This window comes from Boleophthalmus pectinirostris, unplaced genomic scaffold (genome assembly GCF_026225935.1).
Source record: "Boleophthalmus pectinirostris isolate CB_2022bp ecotype Guang Dong unplaced genomic scaffold, ASM2622593v1 HiC_scaffold_7, whole genome shotgun sequence".
NCBI lineage: Eukaryota > Metazoa > Chordata > Actinopteri > Gobiiformes > Gobiidae > Boleophthalmus > Boleophthalmus pectinirostris.
In genome coordinates, this window is record NW_026571473.1 from 15,530,557 (window position 1) to 15,558,516 (window position 27,960).

A 27,960-nucleotide genomic window follows, 5' to 3' on the forward strand; every position below is an offset into this window, starting at 1 on the left:
GAGTGGTGCTTCGTCATGTTTCAAAGGGCACTGTGCCAGTTCTCATTTCAGCCCCACAGCACTACCCAAAATGGCAGCCTTCTGTTTGGCTGTCTCCTCTTGGCTTCTTTGTGCCAGCGTGATGTCCTTATATTAGCGCTATTGCTTTACATTTTGCATATTTGTCCTCATTTGGTACAAAAATATTTATTGAATCATGAAGTTAACAGGCTTGTGTTTTGCCTCCACAGAGCCACCATAGAGGAAGTGGAGGGGGATGTGTGCGAGCTCGAATCTAAACTGGACAAAGTGAGTACCACCCATGAAAAACATCATATATATTGCTTAGTTGTTGAACAAAACTACCCCGGCATTCACAGTGATATTTGGGGCAAAGGCTATACTATCATTTACAGGTTCTATATTGCACAAAATGTATGCTTTAAGTCATGTTATAATGTTGTAACCTCATCAATATATATTATCTGGAGTTGAGTTTCATATACATTTTTAAGTTAACAGCTACCGTTTACCTTTTTGTACATTACAGATTGGCAGTTCCAGGGCAGACATTATCCTAATGCATCTAGTGAAGGTGAATGAAATTTAAAAACACAGTGGAGCTCTTCATGTATTACCATACAACATCACATTGTGGAGTGTTTTTTGTATGAGAGAAAAACTCAGCCAAAATATGCAGGATTTGTGTTAATCATGTGTAAATGAAACGTTACACTATGTTTGGGATGAGGAAACAACAGTATAACATAAGTCAGAAAAAAGTATAATATGGGTCCTTTAAGTTCACCTGTGTCATACGGCTGTGCAGTGTGCAAGTTATGGAATTACAATTAAATTAAGATCTAATATCTTCATATAGTCAAAAATATGCTAAGGGCTATTTCCTGTTCTGTTATAATGTGGTATCCTAATTAGAAACATACCTCGAGTTTTGGTTTGTTTCATTCACACTTGATTAATTAACACACAGACCCTGCATATTTATTTCTTCTCTTGAAGGCTAAAACACTCTATCCTCTTCTATCTGGTGATGTCATGTGGTAATACAGGAAGTGCTCCATTGTATTTGTTAAACTCCACATGCTCCATACATTACAGCCCTGGAATTTCCAGTCTCTATTGGACTAAAGGTAGCTGTTCATAAGGTGGAACAGAGAATTTTGAGCATTGGAGATACTGACATGCTAATAATAGAGGATTGCTCAAACATGTGTGAATGAAACAAAACACAACTCCATTATAACATTATAAAGAGTCAATATTTTTTTAAATATAGGACCATTTAAAGGAAAAACTGGATAACTTTTATGTGTTCAATTAAGTCTGTATTGTGTGTGTTTGTGAAATTAATATTGAAAGCCATATGTAGTTTGTAAAGCAATAAATTAAATCAAATAAAAAAAGAAGATCATACAATACAAAAGATTATGTTACCATGTCAGCCAGCCCTACTGTCTTACACCTTGTTTAATGTCTGAAGTAACCTAAGACTTGGCTCTCGGCCTGATATTAGAACAGTACTATTTCCTCCGCTGCTCTGAGCTCCCAGTAGCCCATAGTAAGACCTGGAGTGTGGAAGGTCCCAGTCTATTGTTCTGTTGGGCTCACAGTTACAGGGGCCCCACCTCCATGAGTCAGTCGGCTTCACTTCCCCTTGCGCTCCAGAGGAAGGATCTGTGGAGTGGGCGGACTGCGTGTCACAAAAATATGGCTGTGATCATGTCTATGTATGTCTTTGCATGTGCTCATGGGTGGAGCTGCTACACACACGCGCGTAGTTTACATAGGCTTATAAGATTTTTGTTTTTAAATATAAAGCAAAATAGATGCGCACACACAGATTATAAATGTTGAAATCACGATCTTCCAAAAGGCTTATGTGAGCTATAAGCAGAAATGTTATCCAGCAAGACACTATAAGAATGGCCATCTGTTCCCTGTGGGCTTAAGACTGTTGGACTCCTGTTGTGATGACATAAGTGTGACATTGCTATCCAAATTATACAGATATTCTATTTATGTATAATGTCTGATATTATTTGTATTATCTTATAGGGGTTAAATGCATAGATTTTCTGCTTTTCTGATGGAGGGTCTGCCACCTGCTTGTGTCGTGCTTGGAATGTTCCACATGGCATTAAACTTATTTATCACCATTTAGACAAGTGTAATAGTCTTTGCTCCAAATGTGTCTGCAGCACTGATAGGAAACTATGTATTTAAAGAAACTTGAGTATGATTGTTGTGATCTGCTATCCATTACCCATTGATATCCACATGTAAATTGTATTTATTGTGACTTTTATTTCTTGTCCTTACTATCTTTGCCTTTTATCTCTTGACAGCTGGTGAAGTTGTGTATTGGGATGATCGATGCTGGGAAAGCTTACAATGCAGCCAACAAGCAGTTTGTAAATGGGATCCGGGAACTGGCCCAGCAGTCCACTAAAGATGAGGTCATTGAGGTAAACTAACCAGCCAGTAAAACAAGATAGTTTCATGGATCAGATTTGGGCTCCTCATGTGGATTTTACAAAATGGTGACTTGCATGCAACATTTGGCACATTTTCATCTGCAAATATCTTTTATCTTTTATTTTATTATAATTTGGACATTAAATGGCCCTGAGTTTAGTTCCCTTATTGTGTTATTATTAGTTTAAATTATGCATGACAAAATACAACTTCTGGTTTGTCCTGTGTAGTAGTAGTTGTAGTAGTTGTAGTTGTTGTTGCTAATACATTGTTTACTGAGTTTAATAATGAATAGACTGATTGTTGTTATTGTTGCTTTGTTTAGTTCATTGCTGTGCTTTCTCTCCACAGTCGAGCCTCACAAAGTTCGCAGAGAGTCTTCAAGAGATGATCAACTATCACACGGTATTAAACAACAATGCCTTATTGCCTTATATGGAGAGATGAGCTGTAACAAAGTCTGGGTAGACGTGTATATATATATACATACATACATACATACATACATACATACATACATACATATGTGTAGGTGTATACACATGAACAGCTGATAATAATACTGCCTTTGAGATCATGTAAAATAAATAAAAATTCCATTGAAAATAAAAAGAAAAGAATACGATCCTCTGTTCTTTCCCTCTTTCATATCCTCAAAAACATTCTCATTAAAAGCTTCAAGCTATATATGTCAGAAATAACAGTTACCACTGCTTAATGTTAGAAATGCAGACTTTTTCTTTTTCAAAATTTTTAAAACATCAACTGATGAGAAGGCTACCCCAGATCAGAACACTATATCCTGGAAATCAAACTGTTTGTCATTGGATTATATCTGAACATGAAAAGCAAGTAAAAAACTAAGATACAATATTGGACTATGACAGAAAATGTCCAGCCCACTTGCTCCATTGTGTTACAAGTCACTACAAAGATAACCCAAGCCTGTGACTCAGAGCTGGTCCTATCAGCTGACTGTTGGTTCAGAGTCTGTCCACATATGATGCCCTCAGAGACCCCGTATGTCACTTTGTGGCGGGGTCTTTGTAACACTGTGCTGATTGTCCCAACAGACCCCTAAAACACTAAGGTATTTTTCAAAAGGAAGCACAAAAGAACAGCCATTTGCAGACGTCTCCTTTGAAGAAACTCTCAAGGTTAATGAGGCTATGTGACTCAGAGCCAAGAATAAGCAGGACACGTCATAAGTTATAACCAAGCTACTTTAAGAGGGGCTTTCACTAAAACACTGTGATTGTGCACATTTACATCTTTAATTGTAGCCTATAATGTTTAAAAAATACTATGTAAGATTAAGGGCCAAGTGCTAACCATAAGATCATTATGTGTTTTTTTTTTTTATTGTTGTATGTTCTCTTTATGAAGGAATAACAGTGTTTTATGTCTTTACAGATATTATTTGACCAGGCCCAAAGATCAATCAAGACTCAGCTACAGACCTTTGTAAAAGAGTGAGTAAACAAAATGCGTCATTGATTCTAGGCTGTAAACATGATGAGGGCATCTGCTCTGATCCTTTTAGAGATTAACACTTTGGTTTTTGGCACAAACAAACAGCATCATCACTCAGGAAACACAGCGCCTACAGCTCTGTGAAATCACCTTTATTCATGTCAAGTCACAGAAGTTTGAAGAGAGACACAGAAATTCAGCAAATCAAAATCACTTGTCTCACATATAATGATCTATACATTTGGTTGTAGTTATACCAAGAATACTGAATATTTTATATTTATGATATCTTGCTCAAGTAAAGAAACACTACAGCAAATACATCACACAGTGATATCTCCTTTTGTGTTAGAATCGGCCAGATACTTTAGTCATTTGACCAAAGACACAACTCTGTGCAGTGGATGAAGTTAGATGTGACATGGCCAGATGCTAACCTTAAAAATTATACCTCTTTTTGTTAGTGACCTTCGTAAATTTAAAGATGCCAAAAAGCAGTTTGACAAGGTGAGCGAAGAGAAGGAGGCAGCGCTTATCAAGAATGCCCAGGCCCCACGTAATAAGCAGCACGAGGTGGAGGAAGCCACTAATATCCTCACTGCCACACGCAAGTGCTTCAGACACATCGTCCTCGACTATGTCCTACAGGTACAGCTTCTATCAGAGTCACACTGCTCTGTTTGACCTTATTATGGGACCACAACCTGCTGAGTCATGCTTAGAGGACTGAGTCAACAGCACTCTGGTGAATGAGACACAGCTGTTCTGGCTCTCTGATTTTTTAAATATTGCTTAGTTACATGTCTAAACAAAAATAATTGAATGTTGTTTTTAGGCATCACATTTGCTACTCAAACACATTTGACTTTTACTCTGTGCACCTACACCTACACCCACATAAACCAGTGATCTCACATAAACCAGTGATCTTATATAAAAAGGCTGCGAAATTACTTCAAGCCTGGGCTGTCTTAGAAGAAATCTATAAGCTCTGTTGCTGGCATAGCACATTTCAACAACCTTAAAGATTTAGGGGGTTTCTGTCAGCAGTTTTGTCTTCAGTTGTGTTCTGCTCCATATTATCGTCTTTTGTGGTAGTTCCACTCATTATACACAAGCGAAGAGAAAAAGACATAGAATCTCTATGAGAAAGGTTTTGAGACCTGTTTAATGATAAAAGTATATACCTCTTTTACTGTGTGATGCTGAGTATTTGACCTAAAATTAGCAAAAAAGTTGTTTTCAACCATTAAATCCTATAAAACAATACTTAGTACTTGATATAAAGAAGGAGAGAGTTGTAGAAGTGTGTGTGACCATAATAGCACAGAAATTGAATCAGAACTCGTGAAAAACGACTATGGCCAATGCTTCTGTGAAAATCTCAACCACAAGCAATTAAATTTGCTGACCACAGCGGATATAAAAGATTTTCTTAGTTGCGTGCTGACCTATACTTAAATACAATGAATTCTTTCTTTATGAAATAAAAGAATAATATATAGCATGATATTCCTTCTGTCATTCATTAGCACAAGTATTAAACAGAACAGTACCATTGATAAGTTGTAAAAGGTAATATGAATAGTTTGAACCATAAAATATGTGATAGAGAGCTCCCTCTGGTGACAGTAGTGGGAATTGCCATTCAGCCATGTTTGGGGAACAGCTCTCTCTAAAGCCATTCATTTGACCTTTTCTACTTTTAGTTCAATGACTTTTGTGTACTGTAGTCCCTCCTCCTGGACTGTTACTTTTATATGGTGCTGGTTTTGAAATGCACCTCAAAAGTGTCACTTATATTACACATACTACATTATGCTTTTGTCTATTTTTTCTTTCAACATTTAGATTAATGTCCTACAGTCCAAAAGAAGATCAGAAATCCTAAAATCGGTAACTATTATACTATAACTACTTTAAATTTTCTAATGACATTTATTCACACAATGACCTCTTTGTCTTTTGTTTGCAGATGCTTTCCTTTATGTACGCCCACCTGACATTTTTCCATCAAGGCTATGACCTCTTCAGTGAACTCCAGCCCCTGATGAAACAGCTCGGAGGACAGGTACCTCATTCCTTTGTTTAACCTTTACAGATAAATTTTTACATAGAACTAATGTACACTGCTATTGGCTTTTGATATTCAGTCTGAAAAATTGACTTGAAAATGTTACCCTATCTCCAGGAAGTGTATTGTCAAGATAAACAATATTTAATTAGTGATAACAGTTATTACGTAATAGGATTTTTGTTACACGTGGTTGTGTGGTTGTGTTCAGTCTAGTTTGGCTTGTTGCACTTGTGTTAGGTTATTTGAGACTTCCTGTTTAAACATTTATTTCAAAATCCCTGAAAAAATAAGCACTGTGCTCATCCTGCAATATTCCAGGAACATTCATTCTAAATACACTGACTATAAGCAAATACTGAGCTATTTAAAGCTGACTGAAGGGCAACTATAGGTCATGTATTCATTATGGATTTTGTTATACTTGTGAGGACAATGCTGTTTACCGACTGTAGACATGCATGTAGTAGGCATATCATGATATCAAATTTTAGTGTTGAGATTATTGTTAGAAGAAATTATATTTTAAGGATTCTTCACAGTTACTGATACCCAGTGATGGAACGTAACAAAGTAAAAGTAGTCAAGTGCTGTATTGAAGGTTTTAATTTTATCAAGGTCATATACAAATAAAAACAGCTAGGAAAAAATTGACATACTTAAGTAGAATTTTTCGTGTGATATTTTTTTCTTTTACTTGAGTATTTTTTGCTTCGGTATCTGGACTTATACTCAATTTTCTTACTTAAGTATTTTCTTGACACCACGACCAAATAAAGTCATTCCCATTGTTTAATTACAAATCTTTTAGTATATGATCTGCTTTTTTGAACGGTGTCTCTGTTACCCAGGTGGGTTCCATTGCAAAAGAAGGTTAAATAATATCAACTGAAGAAAATCTTTGTTCAGTTTTCGGCATAATTTTATCTTCTTTTGCTTTCTTTACACTATATTGACTTGAGTCGCATTCACAGTTGTACATTCACCACATCAAAATTTGTACTAAACCTGGATTAAACAAAAAAACAGGAGAAGACCAGGACTAACTGAATACAAGAACAGGACCACGTCAAGACTAAAATGGGTTAAATTTAGGACCAAAACGCACCACTGACCAGCTTCTAAAATTATCGCAGTTCATATTCTTTTAATTTGTATAATTATGTTGTGGCCTCAATATTCACAATTGCTGATTAAACAAATACTCTTGTCTGAAGAAACATGTGGCATTAATTAAAATAAAAACTGGGAGCTCTAAAAAACTGCTGTTCCCATTTCTTTCTACAGCTTTAGTTTTTCAGCCTAGCTCACAGGCTTAACTGTTTTTGGATGCCTCTCTGTCTACATAAACAAATAGTCTCTTGACATCCCTAGAAAGTAGAAATGTAGTGTATTTATCATTTTTACCTTATTCTATACCCCTTCTCCCTCATGCCTCACCTCAAGTTGGCCTCTTCTTGAGCTCTGCGATATTCAAATGTTTGTGCATCTTCTGATAAACATAGGAAGACTAGTATGTGGCTATAAGATGATTATCTGGATGCAGTGGGTGGAAGCTGAACTGTGCAGGAATGAGGAAGAGCAGAGAGCTGGAGAGGGTTTTCCCACAGAGAGTTAGTCTTGTTCTCTCACTCAACACGGCCCAGTATTGAAAGGTGGCTCTGAGGCGGCAGCATTGTGCGGCAGAGATATCCAGCCGAAGATATGTGGATTTACAAACTGAGCAATTTTGGCCTGAAGGATAAATTTACATGGGATTATTTTCTCTTTTATAATTTAAGATTTTTACTGTTAAGATTTTTGGATTGTGTATTCATAGGTTCAAATTGTTCTTTTCTGATTTCAAAGACTTTGTAAGGACCATTCTCCATTCAAAAGACTTTATTTGAAGTGTGGCATCGCTATAACAACAGAGGACAGTTGCCATAGCTTGAAACCCATAGTCTCTCGTCATTTGCTGTTTAAAATGTAGTCAAATTTTAGATGGAGAGGCAACATTAACTGCCCTAAGCAAGTGACAGAGCAAATGGAATACCTGCAATTGTAATTTCTCTTAAATCTATGGAGCAAGCAAAATTCTAAAGACTGCATGAACTAAAATTCTTATTACTCTGAGCTCAGAACAACCTATACTGTGGAATATTTCTTTCAACATGAAGCTAAAGAAAGTGGAGCGGCTATGCAGAGAAGTGTGGAGGAGTTGTGAACAGGTTGGATATGTTACTGGAACTAGTGTGTTTGTGTGTTTCTGGAATGTATTCCCTTCAGGTCATTTATTAGAGCTGGTTAAGTGTAGGTAAGGGACAGTGTTGGAGACAGATGTGCAGTTGTTTTGGTTTGATAACAGAATATATTTACCATCTGATGTCATGTGTCTGCTGCTCTCTCACTTCCTTCCTTAATAATACGAAATCCAGGTTCCATTTCCATTGTTACTGTTTTGGGTTTTGCTAATGTCAATATCATATGTAAGTCAATAGATGGAGTCTTCAAGAGTAGAGGTGGCCAACATATTGAATTATAATGTGAATGCTGTTTTTCAAATTGTTTATAATATAAAAGGCCTGAAACAGTAGCAAATTTTGAAGTGTGATATACTGCTGAAGTAAATATAGGCAATAATATTGAACCCAAATAAAGCAGAATTATTCCCAAAACTATTTAGCAGTTAGTTTTCATCTATAATGAATCATAGAAGTTCATTATCATTATCATTATCATGATTCATCCTTCAACTAAAACGTCATCATAGTATAGAAAGATTTCCAGTCTAATTTCCCATTAGTAGAGATTAAAGAGAAGAGAGTAAAGTTCCCATGATAAATATTAACCCCCAAAATCACTGTTTCATCTGTGTATTGTGTGAATTCAATAAGTCAGTATAGTGATTATCATGATAGGCCTATAATATAAAGGCACTTTTTTCATTAGTTACAAAATTTCTTCTGTGTATGATACGAGATAATAATTGTATTCAATATCATTCACTGTTATTTAAGAGATGTGTTATACTTCATTAAGGTCCCTCTTACTATTAAGTACATCTAGACACAATTATTCAATTAGAAATAAGGTTCTAACTAATATTTCTTATTTTTTGTTTGTTGTCTTGCTCGCATGTGCTCAAAATGTGATGCGAGATGTAGGTCAAAAAACAAGATTAAACTGCTCGAGGTGAAACTGGCACAATATCAATATATTGTTTCCAATAACTTTGAGTGAAGCATCCTGAAAATAGACTGGTCTCCCTTGTCTCAATATGGCCTGTTTAATTTAGACATTACTTCTTAGAGATAATTTAAGAGTGTGAAAAATGGTGTGAATGAGCGGTTTATAATATTGACTAATGAGTGCTGTCTCCTGCAGTTGGACCAGCTGGTGGTGGATGCTGCCAAAGAGAAGCGTGATATGGAGCAAAAACACTCAACCATCCAACAAAAGGTACACAGTAAATTCGAGTGTCAATTCAACTCATATATTGTTAATTTTAACGCTTTTACCATGCCATATGGGGTCCACAATAAAATGAGTTAAAACTATACTTTCCAAAGTGCAAAAGGCTTAACACTGGTAAAGTCATGTAACCACACTACTCATAATTGAATTTGACACTGATAAAGATTTGATTTTTTTTTACACTAGTGAATAGTGAAAAACTAATAACTCTATATTGCTATGTTTTAACACTTTAAAGTTAACACTTTATGAAGTAGAAATAGTGTAGAGTGCTCTTCATGTTACACTATTCAATAGTAACTCTTTCTTCACTAAATACAGTGTAAATGCTATGCATTCTAGTTCATAATCCCTTTTACAAATGTAAAATAATGAAAACCACCACAAAATTCCATTTCAACTTAACTTGTATTAAAACAATGCACATCATACAATCAACACAATTTAAACAAGTCATATGACACAATACTATTTTTGCAAAATCCAACTGACAGCAGGAATTCTCTGTGCCCTCAACCGTTGGTCACAATGACTGTCATTTATTTTTTTAAAGTTGATTTTTCTATGCAAGCAGTCGATGGATGAATCAAGATCTTGTTTTGAATGGAATTCAGGGATGCTCATCTCCAAAAATGAGAGTAGCATGTCTGACTGTTTGAAACAAGATCTTATTTCCATTATATAAACAAAACAATGCTCACAATAGAGGCAGTCCTGCTAATTATGAAACATTAACATTGCAGAAACTTTTTACCTCAAGAGTCAGTCTTTCACTCTTGGGGTTTCTTTTGACACATCTAATGTCCATGTTGTAGACAGTTCTTTGAATACAGGTGTAAAGTTTGTGAGAGTTTGAGAGAGGGCCAAGTGCCTTGAAGTGTTCATCAAATTCAGCCAGGTCAACGATGACATAAAAAACCTTTGTCCTTCCCACTTCAGTCACAAGTAGAAAGGCCATCTAGGCTCAACAAGCAAGAAATGTGTCCATACCCATCTGTAAAATAAAATATAGAATAGAATAAATATAACATATTCAAGTAACCACCTTGCAAAACAGGCTATGCAATATTTAATGAACCATGAATAAAATTTTAAAAGTAAAATATTATGGTGCATATATCATTATTTGTTTGTTCCTATTAAGCAGGTTATTCTGTTGCATGAGCTGTATGTGTTTTTGTATACAGGAACCATTCAAATAAATAACTTGAAGGGTAATTTGAAAAAAATGTAGCCCCTTAGAAAAGATTATTTTTAAATGCAAGACCCACAAGAAACTAAACACCGAAATGCCATTAATCACGAAAATAAAATGAGATTAAGGCAAAAATTACAACTACTTAACACATATATAAAATTCAGTTAGTCAATTACAAAATTTTTGGTGAAGTTACATTTCAGTTCTACATTTAACCATTTCATGACATACCTGCAAATCTCTGACGAGATGGTTAATGGCTTGAGCCTTTCCACTGTAGCCTTTAGGAGCTGGGGATGCATGTGAACCAGCAGCAAGACACTCACCCTAAAGAAAATACAAAAAAATCATGTATCATTACTCGTTTTGACTAAAAGTCAATAGTATGTTAAAACATTCTATTGGGCAGGACATCATACTTGAAGATATTAAATTTTTTACAGAATACTATTAACATTTTGATTCAAATAATTCTCCACTTGGTACAATATCCTACCCCAACACACCACACAAAAGTGTGCACGTTTATAAGCTATTATTTAAAGAAATGTGAATACAGCGAAAGAATGCAGCCCCAATGTGTGAAAAACACGGTGAAAACTCGGAAGAGCTAAGCTAACGAATGCTAACCTGCCCTTCACTTCAGTATAGACCGGGGGTCCAAGTCGCGGCCATTAGATTTTCGTTTGGGAAAGGGGAATCAGTACCGGCTGCAGGCTGAGATAGGACCGTGTGAGGGCGTTTGGATTGGGGCTGCGTGATATCGTGGACCCGCTGTTTGCGGTCTCCTCGAGACGGAGCAGAGGCAAAGCGGGACTCACCTGGTTTAGGCGTATGCAGGTGTCGGGTTAGACCTGGTCAAGTGCGGGTTTAGTCCTTGTTTAGAGACAATTCCACCTCCTCTGGTGCCCAGTCCACTCCAGGCTACGGAGCGTATACCGCGTCCCCGCTGCCCGTGATGTACAGCCTGCAGAAACACCGGAAATTCCGACAGCTCCCCTCAGAGAGTCTGCTGCAGTGTAGCCGCGGAGAGCCTCTCCAATCCCGCTTAAAGGCAGCGCGCCGCTGCGCCGTAACCCGGTCCGGAAAGTGAAGAGCATCATGGACACTTGTCACGGGGCTTTGAGGGCACCTCTACGACAAAAACACGGACAAAAAGCAAATAGATTTTCGGCTTGCAACAAAGTGTTACGATTCTGAATTTCCCATTTCAGTACTTTGAAAATCGAAAGCAATGAGCCCCGCATGTACATGAATGTCCTAAATCATCGCGTTACATACACTCAGTGTAGGGCAGGCCTGTCACAACCATTACAACGACCTAATGTATTATGACCTAATACATTTACTTGAGTCACTGTTTACAGATATTGTACTTTCTTCCCACTGTAAAAATACCAGACATGAGTACTATTTCATGTTTCATCCTCGCAATTGCATTAACTTTAAATGACAAATCAGATTTTTGTCCAGTTACTTTTAAGTTAAGTTACTTGAGGAGTAGTTTCCCGAATACTTTTACTCTTAGCTACTTATAACATTTTTTGGACTTCTGCTTTTTACTTAGACTTGAGAAATATTTTTTGGAAGTAACGTTACTCTTAATTTAATACAATTTGTAGCTATTTTACTCAATTTTCATGGACATCAGTGACGGCAACATTGACGGTCACAGCTAATTTAGTTAGCTTACTGCTACTAGCATTAGACCAAATATATTTAGTAATGTTATGAATTAAAACACTGCAGAGTGTCCTAAAAAGGTAAAGTAATCTGACCCGGGGCATGTGAGAGCTCAGGTGGTTGGACTTTAGGCTCGTTGAGTTCAGGTTCTACTAAAAAACAAACGCTATTAGCTGTTGGCTTTGCGCTGTTAGCTTAGCTTAGCTTCGAACGGTGAAATGTGGCTTCCCTCTCAGACTGTAGCTCTCCCGCTGGAAACGTGACAAAAGTCCAACACTGATGTAGTGTAATATTCAAAACAGACACTTTCTAAGTGTTTGACGTTAACACTGTGAATCAACTACTCATTTTATGTCAACACTGTGACTCAACAACTACAGCACTGTTATAGTTGAAATAACTCTTTACTATGTTGAAAAATATCTGGATTTTCTTCACTTTACTCACAACAACACCAACACTTTTGAATTTGCTGCGTACATGATTTTGAACTACAGTTATGTAGTTGTAGTCTAACCGTTGTAAACCTTCGGACCCAGACTCATTATGGTCTTTGATTCATAAATAGTAAGATGAGGGTGCTTGGATACAGTCCAATGGTCCCCTGTGGTCCAGAGAGTATTTCAGTGTTTTCTAGAAGTGAATGAACACGTCGCTTCTCCCCCTGAAGTAATGTAACCAACACGGATGATCTCAGCCACACACTTGTGCATAATTTACCAGTCACGGAAACAGTTTCTAAACAAACAAGTTCTGTTTTTCGAGCAAAGCTTCTACAATCTAGATATGTAGGTTAAGTCATTTTTTCTTATGGGGATTAAATGTAACAGATCTTGAAGAACATCTTGTTTAATGTAAAACCTGGCTGTGTCAACATAACAGTTCTGTCTATAGTTACATGTTTTATGTTTATCTTCATCTCTGACGATTTATGTTCTAACTTCCACCTGTCCTGACGCTGCTTTACAGATGCTATTTTTATCGTTTTTTCTTCTTGGTGCCTTAACAAACTGTCTATCTTCTTCCACTTTCCCCTTGTTCTTTCTGCTTGCTCCAGGCTGCTCTGCAGGTAAGGCTCTTTTGAACTATAATACCCCTATAAAATATTACATTAGTACATTAATAATTCTAGAGCCTGTATTGTTCAGAGATGAGTAATCACTCATGTTTAGTATTAAACATGCATGACTGTCATCTTACTCAGGTAATCCTTCTGGGTAAAAAGGCCAAGCATGTAATTGTGCATTTCAGTGCATTGTTTCTGTTGAAAGACTTTGTGGGTTAATTTTATTCTTTTTTTCTTTTTTTTTTTAATAAAGACTTGATTGAGGGTCATCGTAGTTACTTTGTACACAAATGAAGGCTGTGTTGTTCGTATCATGACACTGATCACTGTAGAACAGTGTGTCTTAAGGTCACGTTTAGTATGCATCCCATCAGGGGTCATGAATTATTCAGCTGCAACTCTGTCTATAGAGGCATGACAGTGGTCTTATAAGAGAGACAGAAAGGTCATTGCCCTAAAGATTTAATGTCTTCTCTAATTACATGAAAGTGATGGCAAGTTGTGCTATTATTTGTGTTCAAGAGGTTACTTATTGTATAATCTGTAGTGTTGAATGTGAACTGTTACAGTGTGTACTGTACTGTATACTTATCTGTGTAAAAAAAAAAAAAAAAAAATGAGCCCTGAATTTTTACTGTTGTCTGTGGGCAGACAGCAGCATCACAGAGGCAGGAGCAGGTGACCTTCAGGTAGCAGTGAGAATAACACCAGGGGTGGGTCTATAGATGTGATAGGCATGTGTACACACAAACACAGGAGGAGGAGGAGGTGAGCTGTAGACAGGTGGCCCGTCCCAGACTCAGGCTGTCACTGAGATACACTGGGACTTTAGAGATGCTCTAACACGAGTTGTTAGTAAAATGAAGATTTTCAGCCGCTTTCACTATGTCTGGTATCTGGTGAGTGACTGAACGTCAGATCATGCTAATAGTGTATGTTTTATGCATGTCATGTGTCTAAGGCTATTTTTAGAAACTAACAGTCTGCTCCTTTAGATTTCTTTCCATTTCAACTACATCATTGTACAGATTACACAAATTGTCTGTTTCTTTGTAATATTCTAGGAGGAGTCTTTACCAGACTATCGCAACTTTTGCGCTTGGAGGTCATCCTCCGTACGTAGAGTGCCCGCATCATTTTCCATCTCACTTCCGTTTTGTAACCTTCATCTTTTATCTGACCATCCTGCACGCGGCTGCATTGCAGTAACTGTGGAGACACTAAACTATACTTGTTTCTTGTTTTGGAGTGTGTGATGCTCTATGCTCTGTAGCATCATGTATTGTGATGTGGCATTGTTGATTTTCAGTGTTTGCTGCTTGCTACTTACATATTGACATTGGGTGAATGCTTCACCACTTGAGTTGTCGCTAAATTCTTCTCAGAGAAATCTTAAACCACATTTTTATTTCACTATGCATACTATTTATGGAGAAGTTTTTTTTAATGTAATGCATAATTATAATATTAAGGTCACTTCTGTCTTCTGTTGTCAAACAGTATTTTGTCTATAGTGCCTGTAGTAAAAACAGATGGCAAATTGAGAGACTGTCATTAGTTTATACTTGTATTCCCCATTCATCTGTCTGTCAGTTCTGTCTTTTATCACGTTAGATAGAGTAACCTGTATAATCTGCGACACAGAGCCCCATAAACCCTCTTCAGTGAACAGAGCAAGCAAAATTTGGAAATGAGCTTTTAACTGTAAGCATGACATGTTATTTGACATGTGTATTTGGTCATAAATTGCTGGTTGTTTCGAGAAGGGACAGAGGCTCCTTACAGTGAAGGAGAGAGAGAGGTTCTGTTGTAGTTTGTGTCCAAGCATCAGTGAAACGTAACTCTCACGGCCGGTGTTGTGTGTCACCTGATGGAGACCAGAAGCCTGAAGCGTGTTAGAAACGTGTGCAGTGGATCAGGTAGTTAAAGCTGGGACAGTCCCATGACAACACACCAGATCATGTGACACAAACTATCATTATCAAGGCTCTTTTATAGTCGATGCAAAAATGTATGCATCCAGGTTTCTATTAACTAGCCTTGTTTTTACATTAAGTATTTTGTTGTTTTTGAGTTCATATTAACCTAGGAAATACTAATAACTGCATATGCCTTGAAGCTGTGTGTCATATGCTATAAACAAGTATGTTAGTGAAAGCATATTACGTGTTGTGTCTTATTACTTTTTATCCTCTTGAAATCTTATCAAGAGGAAGTGATTTAACAGATTTATCTAAATAAATCGCATTTGTGTTGTCAGTGGCCACTACTCAAACACATTTTAATGTAATTTTTCATACTAATGATATGTTCTGTGGTTCTTGTGTTATGTTCAGGATTTCTCGAATGATGACACAAAGCTGGAGTACAATGTCGATGCAGACAACGGCATTGCCATGGAGGGATACCTTTTCAAACGGGCAAGCAATGCTTTCAAAACATGGAACAGGTACCACATCTATAGATCAGTAAATATTTCCTATTAGAGGTGGGCAGATTATCAAAATAATGATAATATCATGAATGTCGTTTTGAATATATGGCAAAAGTATAATATTGGGTATATAATTTATACAAAATGCAGCACAAAGAGCTAAATGTTGTAAACTTCAAGTAAAGATATTAAGTGGTATATCTGCAATTTGTATGGTCATTTTACAGTAATTTCACATGTGTTTGATGCTTAAAGATAATTTGAATATTATCATCAGGATACTGTAATATATCAAGATTAACATTAGTTCGTCAATATTGCCCATATTTATTTCCAGTAGCAAAAATGCAAGTATTTGAACTATGGCTTAAGGGATCAACCTCTTTTACAGCTTTGAAGTCAGTCACAGGGTCTCAGAAATAATTTGTTTTGCCTAAAGCCACAACAGATTTATGCTGCAGTTTTTATTAAAAGACTACTTGGAAATGCATGCAAGTTTTTTTTCTGTGGTTAACTTGTGATCTTCTTTCAGGCGTTGGTTCTCCATACAAAACAATCAACTAGTTTACCAGAAGAAATTTAAGGTATGAACATACATGTTACATTACTGTGTTAATGTATGTTGTACTTATAGAGGAGTTTTTTTCTGCAGGACAACCCTACAGTGGTGGTGGAGGATTTAAGGCTATGCACAGTTAAACACTGTGAAGATATCGAACGCCGCTTTTGTTTCGAAGTTGTCTCGCCTACTAAGTAAGTCATGAACTGCTCAATGGATGTGGGTGCCTGTATGTCAGATATAGCACTAAATCATTTGGTTTATTCATTTGTTCAGGAGTTGTATGATGCAAGCAGACTCTGAGAAACTGAGGCAAGCCTGGATTAAAGCCGTCCAAAACAGTATTGCCACGGCCTTCAGGGACAAGGGAGAAGATGCTGAGGTAAGACACATGTATGGCATTACAACACTATTGGTCAATATTTAACGCAGAGGGATAACTAAAATAAATATTGTTTTTAAAAAAAAAAATCTGTAGATTTGTGTTATATTATAGTAAGTTCTATGATCGAGTCTCTAATATAAATCATCTTGTTCTACATTTGTGAGTTTACCTTTGAGAAATTTCCCCCAACTGGGAATATGATATAACAAATTGATCAAATGTATATTAAATGAACCTGAAGATTTCTATTAGTGATGAGACCCTAGAACTCGGGATATTGCAGAAAAAGTCTGCATTTTCTTATAGTTTCTTATTATTTTAGCTGTCCATTGGTATGAAATGTTATTTGCCTATGGTATGTTGTAATGTCAACTTAAACCAAGCTATAAACTGATAACATTTTAAGATGGGGAAGTTCTGTAAATGTTAAACTACATCGCACGTGTCTTAAATTAGAAACTAGACAGGAAGTCCTCCACGTCCACCGGTAGTCTGGATTCTGGAGGGGAAACAAAGGAGCGCTCTTTAAAAGGGGAGACAGCTCTACAGAAAGTCTTGGCCATCCCTGGAAACTCCTGCTGCTGCGACTGTGGGCAGCCGGACCCCCGCTGGGCCAGCATCAACTTGGGCATCACGCTCTGTATCCAGTGCTCCGGCATTCACAGGTAAAGATAATATTGTAATATTTTAAGTTACAGCTTTTGAGATAACTTGATCATGATTAGGATGTCGGATATGTTTATTGTTGAGAGTAGGATCCAACAACCTAAATGTGTTTTGGGTTTTTTTGGTTTTTTGGTCATTTTTCAACTAATATAGGAGCCTGGGGGTGCATTTCTCCAAAGTGCGATCTCTAACTTTGGACACATGGGAACCAGAACTTCTAAAGGTAAAGACTCTGGAAATGTGTAAAATTTTGAGGAGCTTAGTTTTTTCAGTCTGAATTGTTACTTTAAATTTGCATTGCTATCGTAACAGAAAAATAAATAAAAAATATATAATGAATTATTATTTACATATACATAACAAAACTTATTGGTTGAAGAAAGCATGCTAGAAAGTACATATTTTATTCCTTTGTCTCTTTAAAGTTAATGTGTGAACTTGGAAATAAAGTCATCAACCAGATTTATGAGGCTCGACGTGAAGAATTAGGAGCCAGAAAACCAAACCCTGGAGACCCGAGGTATGACATGGTCCAGTGTGTATATTTTACATCAGCTCCCTCACAGGAATCACAGTTTACTCAGTACTGTACTGTTAATTGTGTTGCATTAATCTCTCTCTCTTTATATCTTCTCACAGACACGAGGTGGAAGCTTACATCAAAGCCAAATACGTGGACCGGCGGTTTGTGCGGCGGCCAACTGACGATGAGCTGAGATCTAAAGTTGTGTCTTTGAGCAAACAGGAGAAGAGGCTCAGCAGTAGCTCCGACCACATGCCCCCCCGAGCTCCCCCTCCCACCCCCAAAATGCGCCCTGGCTCAAACTCTTCAGGACAAACAGGTAAGCACAAAGATGTAAAAGTCTTTGTGTTGTGTTTTGTGTGAAGGATCAATAGTGCACATTTTACTGTCAAATGTAAAGGTGGTGGGAAAAAACTTATTATTGAGTACATTAAAGGTGCACTATGTAACTTTTTTGGTGGTGGGTCTGTTACCTGTTGGTCTCCATGACGTTGCTGCTTAAGCCACATCATACACTATGCAATTCAACTTATCCATCTTGCATTTAGTCAGTTACAGGTGTTTTGTTTAACAATATCGTGTAAAACATGCATTCTTACTGTGAGCCGGGTCGCCTTTCTTCAGATTTGAGCTGTAACTTTGACTGGTGGCGCCACTTGCTTGTCTCCATGGAAGTAAACAACTTTAATGCCTTACTGTGGAACATTCATGGCAAAGCATTCACATTTCCAGGGAGACAAACAGGTGGCAGATCTTCTACTAGAAAAGTTACATAGGGCACCTTTAATACAGACTCAGAGTTGTATACCTCGAAAGCAGCTTCTACCCTTTGGCATATTGTTCACTGTGAACAGCATATGTCTGAGCCTCCCATGCTTCTTGTAGTTTGTCTATTTGGCCAGATGGTGTCACTGTTTCCCCTCAGTCTGTCTCTCTCTCTCTCTCTCTCTCTCTCTCTGTCTCTCTCTCTCTCTCTATCAGTCTTTTATTTGTTTGCCCTGTCCCTGTGGCTGATCTGTGCTTCTGGACTAACCCTGCTTTTCCCACCTTCCCTCAAACCTATACCATTTTCCCTTGCAACCCAACGACACCCTTTGCCAACCATGTTTCGAAACTCCCATGATCCGTTGCGTAGCTGCAGCCGGTGGCTCGGAGGCCCGCCGTGACTCTCTCTTCTGTCCTGATGAGCTTGACTCGCTCTTCTCCTACTTTGACACCTCCTCCAAACTCAGGAACAGTAAGTATTTGTGCACAGTTTCTGTCCCCTGCTTCTCCTTGCCCTCTCTCCATTCATTTCACTGCTTGGATCGTGAACTAATAACTCATCACCTACCTTTTGCTGACCCCTGGTCTTGGGACCATTTTCTTAGAGTATAACTTAATAATTTCTTGGGAAGGCACGGTTGTGGGTACAAGTTGTATTGTGGTTTTAATAACAGTCTGAATAAGGTGATGGAAAGAGTTAATATTTGTTTTCTTTTTGTTTTTTTCATTAGCTATGAAGCAAAAAACTATTGATAAAAAATATAAGGTTTACCTCATATGTCTAAAACATACAGTATGTTTAATAATAGTACCAAGAATGAAGATATTAATAAAAAATAATAACAATATTTATAAGTGTCAAATGTCATATAAATGCACTAGAGGTCTTCCTTATATTTTATATTGTTTGCAAAAGAGGTTTTTTTTTATTTTGTTTTTCTAACGTGACTCATTTTGACATTATTCTTCCAGTGAAAAGTGCAGACAGTGGCATTCAGAATAGCGCTGATGGGAGCAAAGAGATGCTGGCAATGACTCCTTCCAGCAACAGCATGGGTGAAGCTGGTAAAGACACTTTAAAATCTGTGTTTATACTTGTTAAACCTTATAAACCTTTCACTACAGTATAAATGGTCTGATTGTGTGTTCCAGATGGAGCAGAGTCCCCTCCTATGGCCATGCCTGCCACCCTGCCGCCCCCCTCTCCCTGTAAAGACGTGGCATTCTATGAGCCAAAGGAGTACAGCCCCGGTCTGCAGCTGTTCTGGGCCTCATGTGCCCGCAGTCTGCCCGACATGGCCGAGGCTCTGGCCCATGGAGGAGAGGTCAACTGGGTCAACACGGACGACGAGAAGAGGACGCCACTCATCATGGCGGTGCATGGGGTAAGGCTTAAGCAAATAAACCTGAAGGAATGAATGAAATGCATCATCACTATCATTCATTATGAATGTGCAAGCAAATTAAAGTACATTAACTTATACTGACTTGCACTGTCCCAGTCAAATAAATAAATAGATGAATAAACAAATGGGACATTCACTTTTATTAACTTTTAAACATGTTATAACTGTTTTCCTCATCTTTAGCTTACTTTAAGCTTCACCTCCATTGATTCCTGCATGTTCCTTCATTGTTCTGCATTTGAGGCAGAACTCTGAAAATTTCAATTTTCACCTAGCCCCTGACATTTTTCAACAATAAAAAAATCAGATTAAAGATGCAAAAACCCAAGGCACTCACTGGTTAAAATAAAATGCCTTTATTAATTTACGGCATGTCTTAATGGGCAACTTACAAAGTCCGTACGCGTTTCAGCCTATGGCTTTTGTTGGAGCCATGTGTCTTGTGTGTGCGTCACCTGTAGAGGGCGCCGTGTGGTAGGCTACATTAGGGAGGACCGCTCCTGTGCTCCACAGGTGTTTCAATCTGGTGAAGCACACAGTTTGTTGACCGCCATGCTTGGCATCTTTGTACGATTTTAGATTCTTTTTATACAGTAATGAATTTTGGCCAATTAAGAAGTAATAAAGACTATTTTTATATTAAGACTGGATTTGATTACTTAGACGCCAGAGACAAGACAGCGTGTCACTTACTTTCTCCGGACCTGCAACTCTCAGCGGTCTAAGTAGGATTTGGCCGCAACAGCTTTCCTCAGGGGATATAAATAAAAAATCTGCTGCTTAATGTAGTGAAATGCCACGATGAGGGGCCTTTTATATTCAGTATTATAACATGAAGTCAGTGAACCTGCTTCTAATATAAACCCATTTAAGATCAATACTGTGGTTTACAATGAACAAAATTGATTGATTTCCATATGTTATAGTTTAATACTGTAAACCTGATAAAATAACACTGTCTTCTTTTAATGTTTGTAATAATGTTATACATCCCTTACATATAGGGGTCGCTGGTCACCTGTGAGTTTTTGCTACAAAATGGAGCCAATGTAAATCAGCAGGACGCTCAAGGACGAGGGCCGCTTCATCACGCCACCATGCTCGGACACACAGGGTCAGTCCACTGAACTACTGAGTATTTTTGATCAGATTAACAAATTGCATTTATTGAGAAACTCTGTTGAATCTCTCTTCAGGCAAGTTTGTTTGTTCTTAAAAAGAGGAGCTAATCAAAATGCTGCAGACATAGATGAGCAAACGCCTCTTTCAATCGCTGTGGAAGCAGCAAATGCAGACATCGTCACATTGTGAGTCAACTATTTCATCATTAGAACATTTAAAGGGTGGTATATCTGTGGTTTATACATGCTAAATACTTGCTTGTTGTTGCAGGCTGAGATTGGCCAAGATGAATGAAGAGATGCGGGAGGCAGAGGGACCCTACAGTCAGTCAGGTCAATACAACTCCAACAGCCCCACTGAGATGCAGTACAGGAAGTGTATGCAGGAGTTCATTTGCCTGCAACTCGGGGAAACATAGAACAGCAAGGCTCAGTTCACAACAGAAAAATATAGATTTTTTTTTTTTTTTAAAGACTTCTGAAAATCTTTTGTGGGAGCCCTAAGCTTTAAAGTGGCTCCTGTGTTGTGTCATGGGCTGTGTCAGTTGGTGACAAGTGGGACAATTAAAGCCATCACACGCTGGACGCTGAGTTTCTTCCAAAATGAGATAACTTTATTTAAATGTGTTGTTTCATGCTGGATAAAGTATTAATAGCACAAAGAAGCACCTGTCTCTGATTGGACAGAGAATATTCCCTTTAAATGCTTATTTTAAAGCTTCATATTTTTGTATAAAGTAACTACTATTAACAGCATTTAGAAAGTTCAAATTACAATCTCTAATTGGGCCTATATTTGGTGCTATGATCAGCCAACATCTAGCTCCCCGGACGCAGTATTCTCCAGTATCCAGCAGCAGTCGAACCTCATTGTACAAACATTTACTGCCAAAACTAACTAGGCAATAACTATGGCATCCATCAAAATACAGTATTACCATAATGCATGTCGTTATTCAAGCCATAATCGATCTTGCAATATTGTAAACAAAGTAATGCACATTCCTGTTCATTGATATGCAACCAGTGTGTTTTGATGTCACTGTAAACTTCTCATTAACCAGTTTAATGCCTGATAACTGATGATTTGGTTTGCTAAATAGCCCATATTTGAGAAGTGGTAAATACAAGTCTGTCCAGAAATATATTATTTTAAAGAATAAGTATAATTTTGGATGAAGTATTTTACATGTTGTAAAGGGTATACATGCATACATAGTTCGTCTATTATTCCTATAGAAAGATGGATGAGTCTGCTTGGTTCAAATGACTATTTTTATTGAATTATGGTGGTTTATCACTCGTTCCCTCCTGAAATCCTGAATTGTAAATTTTGTAGTGCCATTACATTAACCATGTTGAATGTTAGTGGGTAAACTCAGAACTATATGTGAATGCATTATTTCATAACAGTGCAATAGATTAGAACAGGCACGTGTATGTGTATAAGTTTATTTTACTTTGTTTATGTCTAAGCTTTGTGTAGAGATGAGACGGATGACCCCACTGAATTTTGTTAATTGATGATAATGTTCCCCTATTTTTTTTTTTAACCTACTCCAAAATGCTCTAGTCCTCTGAGGGCACACAAGCACTTTGTTATAGAGCTTTACAGAAACGTGGTCTTCGTTATTTAGAGGAGTTGCCATGGCATTTAGATTGTACTGTGTGCATCATTTATTCCTGAAGGAAGAGCAAATTAATTTAGTGTTTACTGGTTGTTTTCGTCTGTTATTTAATCATAGTTGATTAAATGAAGAGAGTGTTTGGACCTATAAAAAGATAATTACTTATTGTCATAGTCTTAACAATCACTAAATCTTCTGTAACGGAAATGAGTGCTTCCGCCATCTTTAAGGTCTTTAAGGTGCATTATGCATTACTTTTCTGCTTTTCTCCATGGAGATGTTATTTCTTTACCTGGAATGTTCTGCGGCATGGCATTAAACTTACAAAACCAAGTTACAGATAAGATATGTGGAGAGGCTCATTGCTTGCAGTATGTTTTTAATTTTTCCTACTTATAATTTGAAATGCTAGATTTAATGCCAAACTGTGGAACATTCCAGGCAAAGCATTAATGTATCCATGGCGACTTGCAGGTGGACCCCCATTATAAAAGTTACATGGTGCACCTTGAAATAGCCTCAGGTTGTTTTGCTTTGGTACCTCTTTGGCATTAAGAGCTCTTCATCAGTGCAATCAGCTGTTAAAGTGTATGTCTGATGAGGGGTCTTCAGTGATAGTGAATGTGAGTAAAACAGCTCTAATCATCGTACCACCCAAACAACTTTACTAACTAACAGTTGGGATTGCTGACATATAAAGAACACTGTGTAACCTTTCTGGTGGATGGGTTTCCACTTCAGTGTTTCCATGGAGATGTAATTGCTTTGCCTGGAACATTCCACAAACAACTGTAACTGAACAAATATCTGGGGACACATAATTCGAGCAGGATCGCCTCTCCACAAACCTGCCTCTACTTGCAGAGTATTTCAGGCAAAGCAATAACGCCTCCATGGATACGATAAGTTACATAGTGCGCCTTTTTACCATTTTTCTTTCCTTACCTGGGATCTCGGGTGAAGCCTGTTTATAATTTAATATCTCTTTCTTTATTTTCCGACCAAAACTGACTAACTAGAACTAGCACTGTCACATTTTGAACAATAACTTACTGAAGTGCTGTCTTCATTTTCTGTATTCACACTGTTTTTCTGTTCTGTTGCTTTCTCTGTCTCCTCCCAGAGTTTGTGCCTTCTTCTGTTGTTTTCTTTGGGGTGCTGAGGCCGACAGCTGTATTTTTGTACATATAACGTGCACTTTAAACACAATACAGTTGGTAACAAAACTAACCTCTCTGGGCCTGTTTTTTCTGTGTCACTTTTCTTCTACCTTTTGCTTCTATTTGTTTCTGGTTTGTTTTCCTCTCTGCGTTTCTCTGTTGAAGCTCTCACAGGTACGAATGACTTTTCTTTTTCCTCCTTAACATTATTTTGCTCATGAGCCTCAATAATATACAATGTTCTAACGTTGTATCGTTAGTGATATAGAAAGATTTAAGTACCACCTGCTTGTCTCCATGGAGATGTTCATGCTTTGTCAGGAATGTTCCACAGTACACGCTCAAACATATCTATCTTGCATTTATAAATTAAAATGTGTTTTTATTGCAAAGACCTGCAACTTGGCCTGATGGCATACTGTGAAATAACATCCTAACATCTCCATAGAGACAAGCTGGTGGCACTCCATCCACCGGAAAAGTTACATAGTGCACCTTTAATCAGTACTACAGCAGCACTAAGGAATTCAATATTGTACACATTTTATGGATTATGGTTAGGTAATTTTCATGCTATTTTTACACTACAGTCCCCTGTCAGGATATTGCACTCTGCTCTATTATTACCTATTATTACACTGAGTGAGAAGTATCTGTATTTATTAGGGCTATAACAATCAACAGCTATCACTATTTGTTGTCTAGATGATGCACAGACTCCTAACACGTCACGTAATAGCAGTTGCAGTTTTAATACCGAGACTGAGCCGATAACTATTTTTCCAATCAAGAAGTCCTCAAGTGGCATATTTCTAGCTTATCCTGGGCTCAGTAGAAAAGGTCAACAATTTTAAAAAGTCAAAAAGGTCTAGTCAATTACCAGGAATAATTAGCTGCAGCCCCGGTAGTTATTTATTTATTTCATATTTATCGGTCTCAACTTTGAATGTCTCACTTTGCAAATCAGTGTAACCTATTGTTTTTTATTTATGCATTTACATTATCTTTGTGTTGCGCTTACAGGGGATGAAACCTATCAGGACATCTTCCAGGACTTCACCCACATGGCGTCCAATGACCCAGAGAAGCTGAACCGTTACCAGGGCTACGACCCCCCGCGACCCTGACCCCCACCCTGCTCCTAGCTCAATAGCGTCCCTTTTTCCGGTGGCGTGGAAGCCAGTTGTGCCCCCTTAAAGCTGAAGGCATTTCAAACTAAACAACATGGCAGAACTCTCATTACATTTTAGTATTTTTTGAACGTGCAGCTGTGATTACTGCTCCTGATGAAGACTGCCGGCACTTGATTCAAATGAGGAGGCCTGCAAGATGGAGGACCACTCAGCCTTTAAAACTGCTTTAAACCAGCGACCTTAATGAGAGAATGGTACACAGAACGCTTTGGAAGGACTGATTAAGTCGAGAAAGTCCCCAATGATTTTGATTGTACAGGTTTGAATTTGGTCAAATCTGTGGTAAACAAATATGATAAATGAGCTTTGTGAATGGTAATGATCAGTGTATACATCAACTCCATTTCAACTTTACAATTGGATATTTTTGTTTTCTTATGTTGTTTCTTATGTTGCTTTTGTGAATGTCAACATGCTTTTACTTTTTTTGCACAAACTGTTTAAGAAACCACTGATGTTTACCATTTGGGATGGTAAGACTTTGACGTGTTGAACCTTTTACAGTGAATACAGTCTAATTTAAATCTCGACTTATTTTTTTATGTTAAAGGTGCACTATGTAACTTTTCTGATGAGGGCTGTCCATCACTTGCTTGTCACCATGGACATGTTATTGTTTTGCCTGGAATGTTCCACAGTATGACATTAAACATATTTATTTCAGGAAATTCAATAATATTGCCATGGAGACAAGCAGGACCCTCCCCAAAAAAACGTAGCATAGATCACCTTTAAGGTTGCCACATTATTTGTACCAGCAGTATAGAACTCATATTTAGTGTTTGTGCTTTCAGAGTCAGTCAAATTATTACATTTCACAGTATTTTAACTCTAAACTGTGGAGCTGACTAATGACCCGGACACATTTTTATTGTGTGAAATGTCCATAGACTTAAACTGTATTTTTTATCTACACATTGTAATGTATGTAGTTCAAGGAAACCTAAGCCAATGCACCATGGGATATAAATCATGTACAGTGTGTACAGGACTGAAGTATAGTGGTACTTGAATCATTAAATAATCTTTTGTACATGCTGTTCTTTGTACCTTTCCATTTTAGCCTGTTTATATTGTCTGCTTGTACATCACTATGTACTGTACATTGTACCTGTAATATGCACAGAATACAATACACACAACGTGGGCTGTCAGATCATCTCTGCTTGCTTTTCATTTGAGGGATTTCAAGATTAATTGTGATTATTGAGTGCAAAATTTAATCAAAGAAAATATTTTTTTTCTTTTAGGATATAATTATAGTTTTTAGTAGTAAAAATAAATCATTTACATTCAGTGTGTACTACAAAAAGGCACACGTAAATGCTTTTTTAAAAATCTGTATCAACACATTAATGATTCACTATGTAACTTTTCTGACAGTGGTCTCCATAGAGATGTTCCACGGACATTAAACATACCTATTTTGCATTTATTTAGTTTGTTTTGTTGAACATGTATGTTGTCACTAAAACATACCTGAAAGAAATCAGAAAAACCAGAGCTAGCTCACCTCTACAGGTCTGACCTGACCTTAAACTGGTGGTGTCAACTGCTCGTTCCCATGACTACAGATAATCTTAATGTCATACTGTGGAGCATTCTAGCTAAAGCTGTAAAATCTCTATGAAGACCAGCAGGTGGACCCTGCACCACAAAAGTTAAGTGCTCTTTTATCATTACTTGATCATTTTAGAGAGTATATGATTTCATAGAGCTGCTGCATTTTGTGTGAGCAGCTCTTGAGGTAAAAATATGTCAATTGTTAGCATTAGCATCACCGCAAAATTCCACTTTGGTCTCTGAAAATTGTAAAAAGTCCTTTTAAAGTCATTGTGGTGAATAATTAGTACACTCCAAATACAGAAGGTAAGTGAGGTATAAAATTGGACCAGCTTTCAGAAATCTATGGTTACATTACGTTGTCATGTTTTCTTTTTTCATTTCAGTATTTAAGAGATCATCGAGGCTCCCAGTGCCCAGCTCCTGTAGAGATTTACAGTGGCGTGTGAGGGCAGCAGCCAGGCAGCAGGTCTGTTTAGTCTGCTGCAAACTCACTGAAAACACAATGTCATGTACTCTGTGCACTGCACTGAGGCTGGTGTGAGAAAATCTCAGATGAAAGAATCTTACAAGATGAGTTCAAACAAATGTAAACATAAAGTTTATTACTCAGTCGTTGTCGCCAAAAGACCACCGTAATGGTCTGTGACAAAGGAGGCAGTAGGAATAATAATGGTAATATTATGTCATAGATTTATTTTTGCTATTAGAGAAGTATACATTTCAAGTGTTATTTATTTAAAACAAGGACAGTGCTCTGAATTGATCTCATTGATCTCAAGCAGAAAAGATGCTCTGTGCCAGATTCAGCTACAAGCTTCTTCCCATCTGCAGTCCACGGACAGGTACAAAAGAAATTAAAGAGTCCATTTACATAAAAGCATCTCATTTCAACAGTAGCGATGTCTGCTTAATATAGCCACTGTCAAATTCATCATAAAATGTTTAAACCATCAAAAAAAGACAAATTCCCATAAATACACAGTTTAATGTTCATCATTATCTTCTAAAGAAATGACAGTTAAAGGTAACTTTTTGGTGGAAAGTCTGCAAACCTCTTGTCTCCATGGAGATGCTATTACTTTAAATGGAATATCCCGCAGTATGGAATTAAACTGGTCTACATGGTCTA

The 27,960-nt window shown here is 37.4% G+C and overlaps 1 protein-coding gene across 3 annotated transcripts; it reads left to right on the forward strand.

The window, feature by feature from the left end:
- On the forward strand, window positions 1–26,419 carry LOC110160128 (arf-GAP with coiled-coil, ANK repeat and PH domain-containing protein 2). 3 transcript variants are annotated; one of them, XM_055164547.1, is made up of 23 exons: window positions 1–288; window positions 530–574; window positions 2,346–2,465; window positions 2,827–2,880; window positions 3,889–3,947; window positions 4,413–4,596; window positions 5,800–5,844; window positions 5,924–6,019; window positions 9,389–9,463; window positions 15,762–15,874; window positions 16,392–16,443; window positions 16,512–16,612; window positions 16,695–16,800; window positions 17,260–17,468; window positions 17,623–17,692; window positions 17,895–17,989; window positions 18,109–18,311; window positions 19,730–19,822; window positions 19,910–20,142; window positions 21,168–21,277; window positions 21,360–21,470; window positions 21,556–21,617; window positions 25,096–26,419. In XM_055164547.1, the coding sequence occupies exons 1-23, from the start codon at window positions 16–18 to the stop codon at window positions 25,197–25,199; spliced, it is 2,613 nt and encodes an 870-aa protein (XP_055020522.1). In that variant the 5' UTR covers window positions 1–15; the 3' UTR covers window positions 25,200–26,419. The 3 variants fall into 3 exon arrangements, with proteins under 3 accessions (XP_055020522.1, XP_055020524.1, XP_055020523.1); XM_055164549.1 differs by lacking the exon at window positions 530–574 and adding an exon at window positions 19,128–19,229; XM_055164548.1 differs by lacking the exon at window positions 530–574.
- Window positions 26,420–27,960: the final 1,541 nt, after the last annotated feature.